Here is a 15,352-nt window from a genome sequence, read left to right on the forward strand (position 1 = left end):
AATCACCTTTTCATATTTCAATCACCAATTTTGTTGGGATTAGATTGTATCATCTGTATTGACCAGTCCATACTGCTTTTGCCTTCCTATAACAAAATTGAAGAAAAAGGAAGTTTCCTATTAAGCTTATATCAACTTCTGTAATACCACATTGTTAATAGATACTTTGAACTATTTTCCAAGTTACGGACTGTCTTGTCTCAATATTCTTACCTCAATTATTACCTATTTAGTATCATGGTAGCAGTATGTTCATTCCTGCTGCACCAGGGTTCCAAAATACGAAGAGCCTTTGTCCATTTGCTCAATGTATCAGGAGTATGGCAATCAATTATCCTCCCATGCGGTCTATATAAATTCAGAACAACAAAGAAATCAGGTTTATGTCCCCTTTATCTACTATAATATTTTTAGTTATTTGCCATATTTCTACGGCTTTATTAATATCCAAGATGATCTTTAATTAAAATTGAGAAGATGCTATACATTTTTCATCAAGACTGCTAAGATGTTATTAATATACAGCCCGTATATTACCAAATCGAAGTACGGGCACTGATTATGTTTATGGATGGCCTTCTGAAGATACATGTAAATTACTACCAGGGCTATGATTTAATACGTCCCTTCGATCCCACCCATGGGTATCCAACAAGCCCCGTTATTTAGTAGGTCAACAATACTTGGCATAATTAATATTAAAATTACATCGGGGCTAGATCCTCACCTACCGATTTCTTGAATCGTTCCTGTCGGGTTTATTGCATTTTAAATTTCAGAGAAAAGAACCACATTCGACTGGCCCTTCTTTTAAATGGCTTCTTGACTATGTTTACATGGTCGCGCAGCTTGTTGGATAGCGGCCATATTGGCTTTAGGCTTCAACTGTTACTGAAGCCTAGTCCAGGCATCCTTACATTCAAAGTCGTAATTCCTCTGTTTTATGTGTTCTGCATAAATTCCCCAGAATTAATGGACTCTGCAGCGCTATTCATTATTCTTGACTTTATGCTGCCAAAACCCAATGGACAATAACATCACCTGATCCGGCTCCCTTATAGCCCTGGCTGGAACTGTTCCATCAGACAGACAATGACGTCACAAGTCCCTCCATTGCCTCGGTGCTCGCTGCTTGATTTGGGTCTATCTTGTTTTTCCATATCTCTCAGTTCTAGACCTCTTGGCACCTTGACCTTGCACCATTTTCCCACCTATTTTTCCACCTCTACTGCCCATGAGCGCTGTTATTTCCACCTGTGCTATGGAAACATCTGCTGTGCAGCCTCGAAACCCCAGTGTTGATGACCCGTGACATTGTTTCAGGTGGGTCTGGTGGCTTAGTGGACTAAGGCATCCACTTTATGGGCCTGTGTTTGACCTCATGGTCACATGTTCAAATCACGTTGGGTTCACTTTATTATTATTATTATTACAGCTTGAAGAGTGCATGGTTACTCCATTCTAGAGTGTCCCTGCTCTCCTCACAGTTTCCTTCACTCTCTCTGATCACAGGCTCTTCTCTTTCCTCACAGTTTTTGTCACACTCCCTCATCACAGGCTCTTCTGTCCTCACAGTTTCTATCACAATCCTTGATCCCAGGCTCTTCTGGCCTCACAGGTTTCTTCACAGGCTCTTCCCTCTCCTCACAGTTTCTATCACACTCCCGATCACAGGCTCTTCTGTCTCCTCACAGTTTCTATCACACTCCCTCCTCACAGGCTCTTCTCTCTCCTCACAGTTTCTGTATCACTCCTCGATCACAGGCTCTTCTCATTCCTGACAGTTTTTATCACACTCCCTGATCAGACTCGTCTGTCCTCACAGTTTCTATCACACTCCTCGATCACAGGCTCTTCCCTCTCCTCACAGTTTCTATCACACTTCTCGATTACAGGCTCTTCTGTCATCGCAGTTTCTATCACACTCCTCAATCACAGGCTCTTCTGTCCTCACAGCTTCTACCACACTCCTCAATCACAGGCTCTTCTCTTTCCTCACAGTTTATATCACACTCCTCGATCACAGGCTCTTCTGTCATAACAGTTTCAATCACACTCCTCAATCTCAGGCTCTTCTCTCTCCTCACAGTTTCTATCACACCCCCTCATCACAGGCTCATCTCTCTCCTCACAGTTTGTATCACACTCCCTCATCACAGGCTCTTCTGTCCTCACGGTTTCTATCACACTCCCTCCTCACAGGCTCTTCCCTCTCCTCACAGTTTCTATCATACTCCTCTATCACAGTCTCTCCTCTCTGCTCACAGTTTCTATCACACTCCTCGATCACAGGCTCTTCTGTCCTCACAGTTTCTCTCAAACTCCTCGATCACATTCTCTTCCCTCTCCTCACAGTTTCTGTGGCACTCCTCAATCACAGGCTCTTCTGTCCTCACAGTTTCTATCACACTCCCTAGTCACAGACACTTCTGTCCTCCAAGTTTCTATCACACTCCCTCATCACAGGCTCTTCTGTCCTCACAGTTTCTATCACACTCCCTCCTCACAGGCTCTTCTCTCTCCTCACAGTTTCAGTCACGCGCCCCGATCACAGGCTCTTCTCTGTCCTCTCTGTTTTTTATCACACTCCTCGATCACAGGCTCTTCTCTCCTCACAGTTTCTATCACACTCCCTAATCACAGACTCTTCTGTCCTCACAGTTTCTATCACACTCCCTGATCACAGGCTCTTCTGTCTCCTCACAGTTTCTGTCACATGCCCCTATCACAGGTTCTTCTCTGTCCTCACAGTTTCTATCACACTCCTCTATCACAGGCTCTCCTCTCTGCTCACAGTTTCTATCACACTCCTCGATTACAGGCTCTTCTGTCCTCACAGTTTCTGTCACACTCATCAATCACAGGCTCTTCTGTCATAACAGTTTCTACCACACTCCTCGATCACAGGCTCTTCTGTCCTCACAGTTTCTATCACACTTCTCGATCACAGGCTCTTCTGTCATAACAGTTTCTATCTCACTCCTCGATCACAGGCTCTTCCATGTCCTCACAGTTTCTATCTCACTCCTCGATCACAGGCTCTTCTGTCATAACAGTTTCGATCACACTCCTCAATCAGAGGCTCTTCTCTCTCCTCACAGTTTCTATCACACCCCCTCATCACAGGCTCATCTCACTCCTCACAGTTTCTATCACACTCCCTCATCACAGGCTCTTCTGTCCTCACGGTTTCTATCACACTCCCTCCTCACAGGCTCTTCTCTCTCCTCACAGTTTCTGTCACACTCCCTCCTCCCAGGCTCTTCTCTCTCCTCACAGTTTCTGTCACACTCCCGGATCATAGGCTCTTCTCTGTCCTCACAGTTTCTATCATACTCTTCTATCACAGTCTCTCCTCTCTGCTCACAGTTTCTATCACACTCCTCGATCACAGGCTCTTCTGTCCTCACAGTTTCTGTCAAACTCCTCGATCACAGGCTCTTCTGTCCTCACAGTTTCTCTCAAACTCCTCAATCACATTCTCTTCCCTCTCCTCACAGTTTCTGTGGCACTCCTCAATCACAGGCTCTTCTGTCCTCACAGTTTCTATCACACTCCCTAGTCACAGACACTTCTGCCTCACAGTTTCTATCACACTCCCTCATCACAGGCTCTTCTGTCCTCACAGTTTCTATCACACTCCCTCCTCACAGGCTCTTCTCTCTCCTCACAGTTTCAGTCACACACCCCGATCACACGCTCTTCTCTGTCCTCTCTGTTTCTATCACACTCCTCGATCACAGGCTCTTCTCTCCTCACAGTTTCTATCACACTCCCTCCTCACAGACTCTTCTCTCTCCTCACAGTTTCTGTCACACGCCCCTATCACAGGCTCTTCTCTGTCCTCACAGTTTCTATCACACTCCTCTATCACAGGCTCTCCTCTCTCCTCACAGTTTCTATCACACTCCTTGATTACAGGCTCTTCTGTCCTCACAATTTCTGTCACACTCCTCGAACACAGGCTCTTCTGTCCTCACAGTTTCTATCACAATCCTCGATCACAGACTATTCTGTCCTCACAGTTTCTATTACACTCCTCGATCACAGGCTCTTCTGTCCTCACAGTTTCTCTCAAACTCCTCGATCACAGGCTCTTCCCTCTCCTCACAGTTTCTATGACACTCCTCAATCACAGGCTCTTTTGTCCTCACAGTTTCTATCACACTCCTCGATCACAGGCTCTTCCCTCTCCTCACAGTTTCTATTACACTCCTCGATCACAGGCTCTTCTGTCCTCACAGTTTCTCTCAAACTCCTCGATCACAGGCTCTTCCCTCTCCTCACAGTTTCTATGACACTCCTCAATCACAGGCTCTTCTGTCCTCACAGTTTCTATCACACTCCTCGATCACAGACTATTCTGTCCTCACAGTTTCCAGCACACTCCTCGATCACAGGCTCTTCTGTCCTCACAGTTTCTCTCAAACTCCTCGATCACAGGCTCTTCCCTCTCCTCACAGTTTCTATGACACTCCTCAATCACAGGCTCTTCTTTCCTCACAGTTTCTATCACACTCCCTAATCACAGACTCTTCTGTCCTCACAGTTTCTATCACACTCCCTGATCACAGGCTCTTCTGTCTCCTCACAGTTTCTGTCACACTCCCTCGTCACAGGCTCTTCTCTGTCCTCACAGTTTCTATCACACTCCTTGATCACAGGCTCTTCTGTCCTCACAGTTTCTATCACACTCCTCGATCACAGACTCTTTTGTCCTCACAGTTTCTATCACACTCCTCGATCACAGACTCTTTTGTCCTCACAGTTTCTATCACACTCCCTCATCACAGGCTCTTCTCTCTCCTCACAGTTTCTATCACACTCCGTGATCACAGTCTCTTCTCTGTCCTCGCAGTTTCTTTTAGTCGTTACCTCTTATCACAGGCTCTTTTCTCTCCTCAGTTTCTATTACATTCCTTTCTCACAGACTCTGTTCTCTCCTAACAGTTTCTCCAGGATACCCTTGATGCTCTATTCACTATCATGATGGAATATTCGCACACTGACACCTACGACACCCTCGTCTTCGATGCTTTGGTAAGTCTTTGTGACCTAAATGATATATTTTATGATAATATCTGTGAGAAGTTACTTAAAGTGATATTTTTAAAGAATCTTATATAATTATGCATGAAAAAAATTACTGTAAATACATTAATTGTCAGATGTACTCCAGAGCGAGCTTCAGGAACTTTGGAGCCCCAGGTGATAAATATTTTGGAGTCGCTGTTCTGTATAACTTTGATTTTTCTGACCAATTTTAGTTAATTAAACCTTTGTGCTATCAAATATTATTAAATTATTTGAATAAATGTTCAGAACCATGGACACACAAACACGCTATCCACCAGACAAATAGTAGGTCTGGGTGGAATTCCAATTACGCTGGAGTAAGTACGGTAATACCACGTTACTACGTTACTCTTTGATGCAGAATTACTGATTATTATGCGATTACTCCTCCTTGCATAATTAAAAGTAAGTTGTTGAAAATATTCTAACGTGGGAGCACAATTAGAATTAGAGGGAGTGGCTCCTCGAATTCGCTATTCGGATTTCACTGCATTTAGTGTTGTTTCTTAGTGCAAAATGCGTCGGCACGTTAAAATACGCTAAAGGTTGGTAGTAAGTTGGGGGAAAATCCTACCCCAAGAGCACATTTCGAGAGCGCGAGCAATCACTATTCCTATTCTCTTGCATTTAGCGAGGCAGCGCTAAACACAGAATTACTCTTCTTGCGTATTTTACATGTAATATCACTGAATGTCTAGGAAATTCCATGTGATTAAGCTACATTGAATTACTCGAGTTACGCCCACCCCTACCAAATAGTACCAGAGAAAAGACTAAATTATCATTTATGGAGTTATTCCTTTAAGAACGTGTTTAGATTTTTTTTGTCTTGCAACAGTAACTTTTACGTGGCGTTTAGGGCATCATTACAATGCCCGTCGGACTCTCGTCCAACCAGCACCGTAGAAGAAGCTGAACCGCCTGACAAGTAGTCGGCAGTCCTCCTGCCATTATTACTGTGCGACCGCCTACAAGGCGGTCTCAAAGTGTATATTTCCTATTGTGGCTTGTGCTGCGCTCTGCAGCACAAGTTGCAATAGAAAACGAAGACTTTAAAAACATCCCTACACCGTGTGGCAGGTAACATGTATTGTCTCTAGCTCTTTTGTAGCTAGATCTATGGGTCTGTACAAGGTCATTATCTCTAGGGTCCAATTTCAGTGCAATGAAAAGGCTTGCTAGTGCCTTTTGAAGAATTCGTACTGAGCCAGCTGATTGGTGGGCACTCTTATGATGGCACTGGGCGAGTTAATTGCAGCCAGATTCCTTCTAAATTCTACCCGAATGCCGCGGTCACCAGGTTGCGATTTGCCAGCTCATCTAGGCATAGCAGAAACTCCTTTTTGTTAGAGGTAAGGATTATAGCAACTAAGTTTCCCTCATCTACTTTGTCCTATTTTAAAACAATGCTGCTTTTTCTTGCTAAGATAGGTTTTGGGGCGGTCTTTCCTGGTGCTTTTATAAGGCCTCTCCAGCCCAAAATACAGCAAAGCAGAACGTGATCACTGAAATCTGTCACCTTTACCTGTATATTTTTAATGTTTTTTTTTATTATCTAAGGTGACTATATAATCAATTGCTGACCTGTGACCTACACTTTGAAAGGTTTAGTCCATTAAACCAGTGTGAGTGAATGTATTCTGTTTCTAATCTCTAATTACCAGGTCATCAGTTGGCTGTTTAAGGTGTTGCCATATGGTGTATGGCTGTAGTGAGCAATAGGATCTCCTTTATGATCTGTTATCCTGCAAATCTGGAATACATCTCTCAGGCAACTTGTTATGTTAACATCGCCTACCCAAATAAGTTTCAGGGGTTTTGGGCGACGATAAGTGAGGTCATCAATTGTCCTCCCAAGATCTTCCGCCACTGATGCTGGATTCCCAAAGTTGTTATTATAATAGTTAATTATCATTAGGTCCCAGTTATTTTGTCCTTTACAAATCAGGATATGAAAATAGGGGAAATCATTTAAGAATGTTACAGTTTTGATAGTGATTGTATTAGATATCACTGTCAATATGCCCCCCTTTGCTCTGCCTACCCTTGATTACAACGCCAGGGTTTGGTATGGACGATATCTTTTCAAATGAATGGGCCCCGTTTCCTATGTTTTCTAGACACACATAATCTCACAGTTAAGTAATTCTTCTTACCAATAGATGTTATTTTTTTTATTATACCCCGCAATATTCCACGACAGTAAATTGCACTCAGTGCTTTCCACTCTCTTCACATTGTTTGGACCCCTGTCCAATAATTCAATAATGGGTACACTAGGCCTCTGCTCTATGTTCTCCACTCTCAACTCCTCATTCAACTCTCTAACTCTTTGCCTGGGAGCGTATTTGATAGGTTCTGTTTCTGCTGGGCTCAAGAGTCTGCTGTTCTCATCTATCGACCCCCTCACACAACTTCCAATTTTGTTTCCTGCCTTCAAGACATCCTCGCCACACTGGTTATTAACAACTCCTCAGTGTTGGTGTTGGGCGACTTCAATTTTTGGCCCAACGATCCCGCTGAAACCCCTCTTTCCAAAGAATTCACCAGCCTCATGACCAGTCTTAACTTTTGTCCCCTCATTCACAGCCCCACCCATGCTCATGGCCACTCGCTCGACCAGGTTTGGACCCTAAATATCCCCACCACTTCTCCTGTCATCTCCCCCTGTTCTTGGTCGGACCATTTTTCAATCTCCTTCTCCCTCGCGCTAGCCCCAGTGCCTAAACCTCTTCTCCCAAAGAACACCTGGGCTAGAAAATGGGGTAAGGCAGACATGCCATCTTTTTGCTCATCCCTGGCCAATTCCTGCCCTGACCTCTCGGGCCTCGCCGCCCCGGACCAGCTGACTACCATCGATGGCTGGCTGACCCGGGCAGGCGACGATTTTGCTCCCCTGAGACGGATCACGGTGAAGCGTGCCCATGCTGCCAATCGCTGGTTTACCCCCGATCTCAAGGAGAGGAAATTAGCCGCACGCAGAGCAGAGCGCGCATGGAGAAGAGAATATAGTCCCGCCAAAAAAACCATCTACCTCTCTGTGCTCAAAGTATACAAACAAAGCATACTTGATGCCAAGACCCTGTTTTACTCAGACAGGATACTAGCAGCTGAATCTCAATCTAAAGAGATTTTTGCCACAGTACATGAGCTTGCCTCATCTAATAGAGCCACGGCCTCGATCCCCCCTTCTCAACCGCTTTGCGACTCCCTCAACGACTTCTTCGTTGATAAGGTCGCAACGATCAAGGCTAATATCTCCCCCCCTTCCCCCACCTTCACTAATCCCTCCCCCCCTGCCATCACTTCCAAACTCACTTCCTTCCCCCCTCTGACCACAGTTACACTTCCTTCCCTGCTTCAAAAGGTAAAGTCAGGTTCCCCCCTGGACTTTGCCCCTGCTCGTATCTTGCGAGAAGTCTTCCTACACTGCCCTACCCCTCCCCTTACACTTTTAAATGACTCACTCAAATCTGGAGTGGTCCCCACTGCCCATAAATTTGCGGCAGTCATCCCCATTCTAAAAAAACCCGGTGCCGACCCTTCATTCCCTTCCAATTACCGTCCCATTTCCCTATTACCCTACTTGGCCAAGGTTTTGGAGACCCATGTAACCAGCACCCTGAGCACCTATGTGGAAGCCAACCACTGCCTCTCCCCCCGGCAGGCGGGCTTTCGCCCCCTCCACTCGACGGAGAAGGTAGTGATCTCAGTGATGGACAGCCTACGCGAGGGCATTGATACCAACGTCCCCCAGGCCCTCATTCTTTTAGACCTATCCGCCGCATTTGACACGGTGGACCACTCCATCCTCCTCACCCGTGTCAAGGCGGCGGGTATAGAGGGCCTGGCCCTCACCTGGCTTAAGTCCTTCCTGAGTGACAGGGCTCAGGCAGTCCATCTTGCTGGTTTCACCGCTGCCTCTCGTAAGGTTGCATGTGGAGTTCCCCAAGGCTCTTCCCTCTCCCCTCTTTTGTTTAATTTATACATTTACCCCCTTATTTTTATGTTACAGCAGCTCGAGGTCACGGTGTTCAATTACGCCGATGACCTCCAGCTAATTTTTGACCTCTCCTACTCCTCCTCCTCTGCTTCAAATGTCCAATCCGTCATGCTGTTCATCCAGGATTGGATGAACTGCAACCACCTCAAACTCAACCCGGACAAGACGGAATTAGTCCTGACCAGAGGTGGTTGCAGTCCCTGGTCCCCCTCTCACTGGCCCTCCTCACTTGGTGTTCCCCCGCTCCCAGTTCCTAAGGTCAAGACCCTTGGTATCCTCCTGGATCCCTCACTTTCTGTTCACTCTCAGGTTAATTCAGTTGTTTCCTCCTGTTTCTTTTCCCTTCGAATCATCAGGAAGATTTCTCGTTTTTTTTCTTTACCCGCCCTAAAAATTATAGTGATGGCCATGGTGCTTTCGCGCCTCGATTATGGGAACATCATTTACAATGGCGCTCCAGCCTACGCCATTCGCCGTTTGCAGCTAGTGCAGAATCAGGCTGCCCGCCTGATTCACGGCCTGCCTAAATACCAGAGAGCTACTCCCCTATTGCAGGCCTTGCACTGGCTGCCGGTGAAAGAGCGTGCTCTGTTCAAGCTTGGCTGCACCACTTTCCAGGCTAAAACAGGCACTGCCCCGGAATTTATCTGTTCTGCCATCACCCCCTACATACCTGGACGAGAGCTTAGGTCTACTCATCAGGCATTGTTAACCATCCCCCGCTTCAGCAAGAAAAAGACTGGCGGTACGAAATTCGCAGTGCTTGCTCCTGCATTTTGGAACTCCCTCCCCCCGGAACTCCGTATGTCATCTTCCTACATTGAGTTCCGGAAGGGTCTTAAAACTTTTCTTTTTCCCCGAGCCTACAATGCTTAAACTCCCCTCTGCTCCTGCCTGCTTCTCACAATCTAACAGCGCCAAGAAACCGCATGGTAAAAGTGCGCTATAGAAATGTTTTTAAATTCAAATTCAAATTCAATCCCAAATTTTTCAAATTCTCCAATGGGGAAAACCTATTAGAGGTATGTCTGGGCTTACTCTCATAATAATCCAATGTTGCCCATAGGGGCCTCAGACTCTTCCCTTGGTACCTGGACTCTTGAGTTGGGATGAGTACAATACAGTCCCTATCGATACTTTTGGGCATTGTACCTACCTAGGGTAGGGTGAAGAATGTCTGGCTGCTGGAATTTTTGTAAAGAATTTCTGGCTGCTGGAACTTTTGAAAGGAATATCTGGCTGCTGGAGTTTTTGTAAGGAATGTCTAGCTGCTGAATGTTTAGTGAAGAATGTGTGCCTGCTGGAGGTTTTATAAAGAATGTCTGGCTGCTTGTTTTTTTGTAAAGAATGTGTGGCTGTGGAAATGTTTGTAAAGAATGTCTGGCTGCCGAAGGTTTGTATGGAATGTCTGGCTGCTGGAGGTTTTGTAAACAATGTCTGGCTGCTGGAGTATTTGTAAAGAATGTTTAGCTGCTGGTGTTTTTGTAAAGAATGTCTGGCTGCTGGTGCTTTTGTAAAAAATGTCTAGTGGTGGACTTTTTTGTAAAGAATGTCTGGCTGCCGAAGTTTTTGTAAAGAATGTCTGGCTGCTGAAGTGTTTGTAAAGAATGTCTGGCTGCTGGAGTATTTGTAAAGAATGTCTGGCTTCTGGAGTTTTTGTAAAGAATGTCTGGCTGCTGGAGTATTTGTAAAGAATGTCTGGCTGCTGGAGTTTTTGTAAAGAATGTCTGTCTGCTGAATTTTGTGTAAAGAATGTGTACCGTGATTAATTATTGTAACGTGTGTTAATTATTCACATTTTATTCACGTTATAATGCAAAGAGTCAATTCTATATGGTATATTTTACTTCTAAAGAACTATTTTTATTGACACTCTTTCAAATCTTCTGTGTCATGTAATTTGTATGAAGTTTGAGTTTTTATATTTTGTTGTTTGTAAAGAAGAGAGATATTGTGGTGATGTGGTTGTCACTACATTGCACATTCCAGATCATCTTTCCTGGAATGTGGTGTGAGGAATTTGCTGGGAGGAAAGTTCTATGACTGTCAGTTGTTGCTGAAACTGTGGCCAATAAACCTAGTTGCTTAAGGTTAACACATTTCATGCTGTTTCACTGTGTCTGTTTCACCACAAATTTGGTGATGAGTTGGCCACAGTGAAGAACCCACGCGTGTTTGTGCCAGGAGGGTCTCTGTTCCTGCCAGCTTCATCAGAGTATTTAAGACGGATGTTGTGGAAGACGTGTTCTTTACGGAGGATCCTACTTTCAGGTCAGTGCTAGGAACTGGATGAGCTTATGTCAATGTGCCGGCACTGACTTTTTTTTCAGTCAGTGAAATCACAGTGAGAAGATGTCTGCCGAACTTTGGAGCGCAAGCATGTACCCAGTGAACTGTGTGTGCTGGTCGTGCGGGGCCTATCGCAGCAATCGGTGGCGCAATTGTTCCAGAGCAGTGCTAGCGCATTTACCATTCTGTTGCCGTCTGATGGACCCCTTTGTGAGTCTGATCTTATTCTGTGTGCTGATCCTTGAGCGCAACTACATCCTAGGAGCACGTATGGCACGTCGCCGGCCATATTGGTTTGGGAGCAGGCTGACCTACGCGAAAGGAAAAGCGTCTTTATTACGGCCGTTTTGTTTTACGGTGTGGCATTGCAGACAACTGTGATGCACACACATATACTGTGCATTACTTTTTGACTGTGTTCTGCGATACTGAATCCTGAGACAGCGGATTTTCCTGACTGTGATGAGCACACAAATACTGTGCGTTCCTGTTGACCTCGGCAATCAGCAACTGCGATTTGCACACTTGCATATTTGCTCTTATCTCTAGTTTAAGCACTTGACACTGATAAGAGTGCATGTGTGGTGTTTTAATCATGTTTTATACTGTGAGTAGGCTTCTACAGTTTGCAGCTCAGGTTTTTCATCAACTGTGATATACACATATGTATTGTAGTTTGATGTGTCTTATTTTAAAAGTCTGTGGTATACACACACATCATAGATTATCAAATGTTTTAAAAATTGTTCCAGCAGTTCATGTTTTTTTTCTGTTTCAATATTGGTTTTGGCCTTAAGGGTGTTTAGTACTGCTATGAGGGGTGTTTAACCATGCAAAGTGTTAATGGTCCTTTTTTCCAAACACCTGATGACCCACCAATTCAATGGAGAAATTGGTACAGAGCATTTACCTAGTCCCTTGTGCTATAGGGGGAAAAATATATTTTCCAGAACACAAATGGTTCTTGTTGGAGCATAATTTGGGATTCGAGGGGCAATCTGTTTATAAGCATCTTCCACCTGTTGAGTTAGTAGGAGATGAACGGGATGTTGCTGAGTATCAGATGGCTGTAAAAAAACTTTAAAAGCAGTTTGATGTACAGCCTAGTTTAATTGTAAACAGACACACATTTTTTACAAGAGAGCAACAGCAGGATGAGTCCATTGAGAGTTATGTGGCAGTTTTATGCATTCTTACTGCAGAATGCGATTTCAAAAATGTTATGTCGCAACTTATTTGTGACCAGATAGTTGTCCGCTGTTGGGATAAAAAAGCGCAGGGGAAATTACTAACTATGAAAAATCCCATTCCTATTTAGACTATCAGTGGAAAAGGCATAGAGTTATCTCGTAAATCGTGTAAAGTATTGACACAGAGTGGGATGTCAGTTGTGAATGAAAGTAGGAGTAACAAACAAAATGGACAGAATATGAAGTTTCCTAAGAAAAAGGGGAGTAAGGGTGCATTTTTTAATCAGAAAAATATCTGTTTTACATGTGGATATCCAAATCATGGTCCTAACGGTTAGTCTTCACCAGCGAAAATTATTAAGTGCAGAACATGAGGTAAAGTGGGGAATTTTGCCAAAGTTTGTCAGTAATCTAAGGATAAACTCAACACTGTACCGGACAGGGAATTGTGCGTCAGTTATGAGGATGAACAGGTAGTGGAAAAAGATTTAGTGTTAATCGTCCAAGGGGGTGAGTCCAATTGCGTAGCTCCTTACGAAGATATTGTTGCTGATGGCAAGGTGTTGAGATTATTTATTGATTCCGGTGCTAGGATGACGATGGTGACTGATGAGTTGTTACATAAAGGTATGGGGGACAGCAAACCACTTCCAACTAATAGGAATCCAGTGACGTATGATGGAAGGAAAATTGAACTGTCTGGATATTTTGAATGTCATATGAAGTTTAAAACTAGAACTATTTTTGGTAAGGTTTATGTTTTGATAAAAGGTTTAAACATTCTTGGGTTGTATCATCAGGGCTTGTTTGGCATGACACTGAGGCCTGAAAGGTAAGTTCAAGTTTATTTGGTCATGGAGGATGCAAATACTGAACAAGTTTCTGGTGAAATTGATCCCAAGGCCAAGTGAACTGGTTTATTCAAGTCAGTTTTCAGTGAGAGGTTGGGAAGGATTGAGGGTTTTAAGCATAAGATCAAAGTGGAGCCACCCCTGTCAAGCATAAACTAAGGAACGTACCTTTCAATGTTCGTGATGAACTAGCAGAAATAGCTCAAAAAAATGTGTGAAGATGGTGTCATTAAACCCATCTAATCCTCTCTTCGGTTGTCCTCTTTGGTGAGAGCAAGGAAGAAAATGGCCAGTTAAGAGTTTGCACAGACCCTAGGAGTCTTAATAAGGGGATTTGGGTAGATTCCCATCCCATACCCCGCATAGATGACATCATAAGTACGTTTGCGGGCACAAATGTATTTTCCATAATCGACTTAGCATCGGCTTACCATCAGATTGAACTTGATGAGTCATCTCAACACCTTACCCATTTTGTTTCGCCTTTCGGAACGTTTCAGTTTAGGAGAATGGCTCTTGGTTTGGCGTCAGCCCCTTCAGTTTTTCAATGAGCGTTAGAGAATGTACTTAAATGTATCAAAGGGGTAGTAACTTTCCAGGACGATATACTGGTGGCTGGTGAAGACGATGTTAGTTATGACAGATGTATGCATGAAGTGTTGAGAAATGTACAAAACATCGGAGTTTTAACCAATCTTAAAAAATGGGAGTTTGCAAGGGAGAACATTGAATACTTTGGGCATGTAATTTCTGAAAAAGGAGTAGAACCCAGGCCTGGATTGGTTGATGCAAATAAAAACATGTGGCATCTTTCTTAGGTTTATGCAAGCTTTAAGTAAAATGTATCAACAACTTTGATGCAAAAACAGTTCATTTGAGAGAACTTTTAAAGAAGAACAAAAGATTTGATTGGATCAATATGTGCCAAGGTGAATTGCAAGCACTCAAAGATGACATTGACATTGTATTCTTTGGTGTTTTGGCACCATTTGATCCTTCCTGAGAATGTGTCATCACTGTGGATGCTAGCAATGATGGTTTGGGGGCCACCATTGCTCAGGAGAAAGGAACCACCAAAATGACTGTGGATTTTTCATCCAGGTTTTTGAGAGCAAACGAAAAGGGATTTACGGTCATAGAAAAGGAGTTGTTGGACTGTTGCTGGTCAGCAGAACGCTTCAGATGTTTCATTTGGGGAAGGAGATTTACTCTCAGGACTGATCACAAGTCTTTAGTCGTCAGTATTCTTGGGGGCACGGCCATCAAGGATCACACACCAAGGTTATCCAAAGAAATATTCCCCTTTTTGGCACATGTACAGATAACCACACAAACTCATACAAGTATCAAACTCAATCAATCACCAGAACAAGACACCAAAATCTGAACCCTAGTCCACAATTGTTGTATATACAGAATATTCTATTTTATTAAAAACATAACACAATAAAAATTGTAAGACAGTTACAAAACAATAAAATCAGCGTTTGACATTATACTTGTTGTGCAATAGGCAAGCAATAAAAGTTACAATAAAAAAGCAATTCAAAACATAGGGAGAACACAGGTAAGAAAAAATGTTTTCTAATCCAAAATATAAAGGAAGACAAAAGACCCAAATCAACTGTTGTCCATAGTGTAGATACTGCTAATTAATTTTTTCGAGAACAGATGTCACTCCAGTCTGCAGTCTACCTTTTTGGACTTGCGTCGACGCGTTTCGGTGGAGGACTAAAGATATAGGACCACCTTCTTCAGGACAATTTATTCTAATCTCCCACGGTACAGACAATCTTATAGGTTGACTAGTATATCCAAGAGGTCCGTACTAGTAGATTTCTTGCTTTTTAGTTATAGAGCGGAATGCGCTGAATTCTGCGGGAACATAAAGGGGCAGGCCTTTAAATCTGCCTTCCTGCCTTTTACTGTTTGATTTCAATCGG

At 43.7% G+C, this 15,352-nt stretch overlaps 1 protein-coding gene across 1 annotated transcript in view; it reads left to right on the forward strand.

The window, feature by feature from the left end:
• LOC146863455 (dedicator of cytokinesis protein 2-like) overlaps nucleotides 1-15,352 on the forward strand; it is a 2,657,619-nt gene that overhangs the window by 637,457 nt on the left and 2,004,810 nt on the right. The window contains exon 20 of the mRNA XM_085642885.1: nucleotides 4,951-5,040. Coding sequence (XP_085499011.1) covers nucleotides 4,951-5,040 — 90 coding nt within the window. The remainder of the gene's footprint in view (nucleotides 1-4,950; nucleotides 5,041-15,352) is intronic.

This window comes from Triturus cristatus, chromosome 2_2, assembly GCF_964204655.1.
Source record: "Triturus cristatus chromosome 2_2, aTriCri1.1, whole genome shotgun sequence".
In the NCBI taxonomy this organism is placed as follows: domain Eukaryota; kingdom Metazoa; phylum Chordata; class Amphibia; order Caudata; family Salamandridae; genus Triturus; species Triturus cristatus.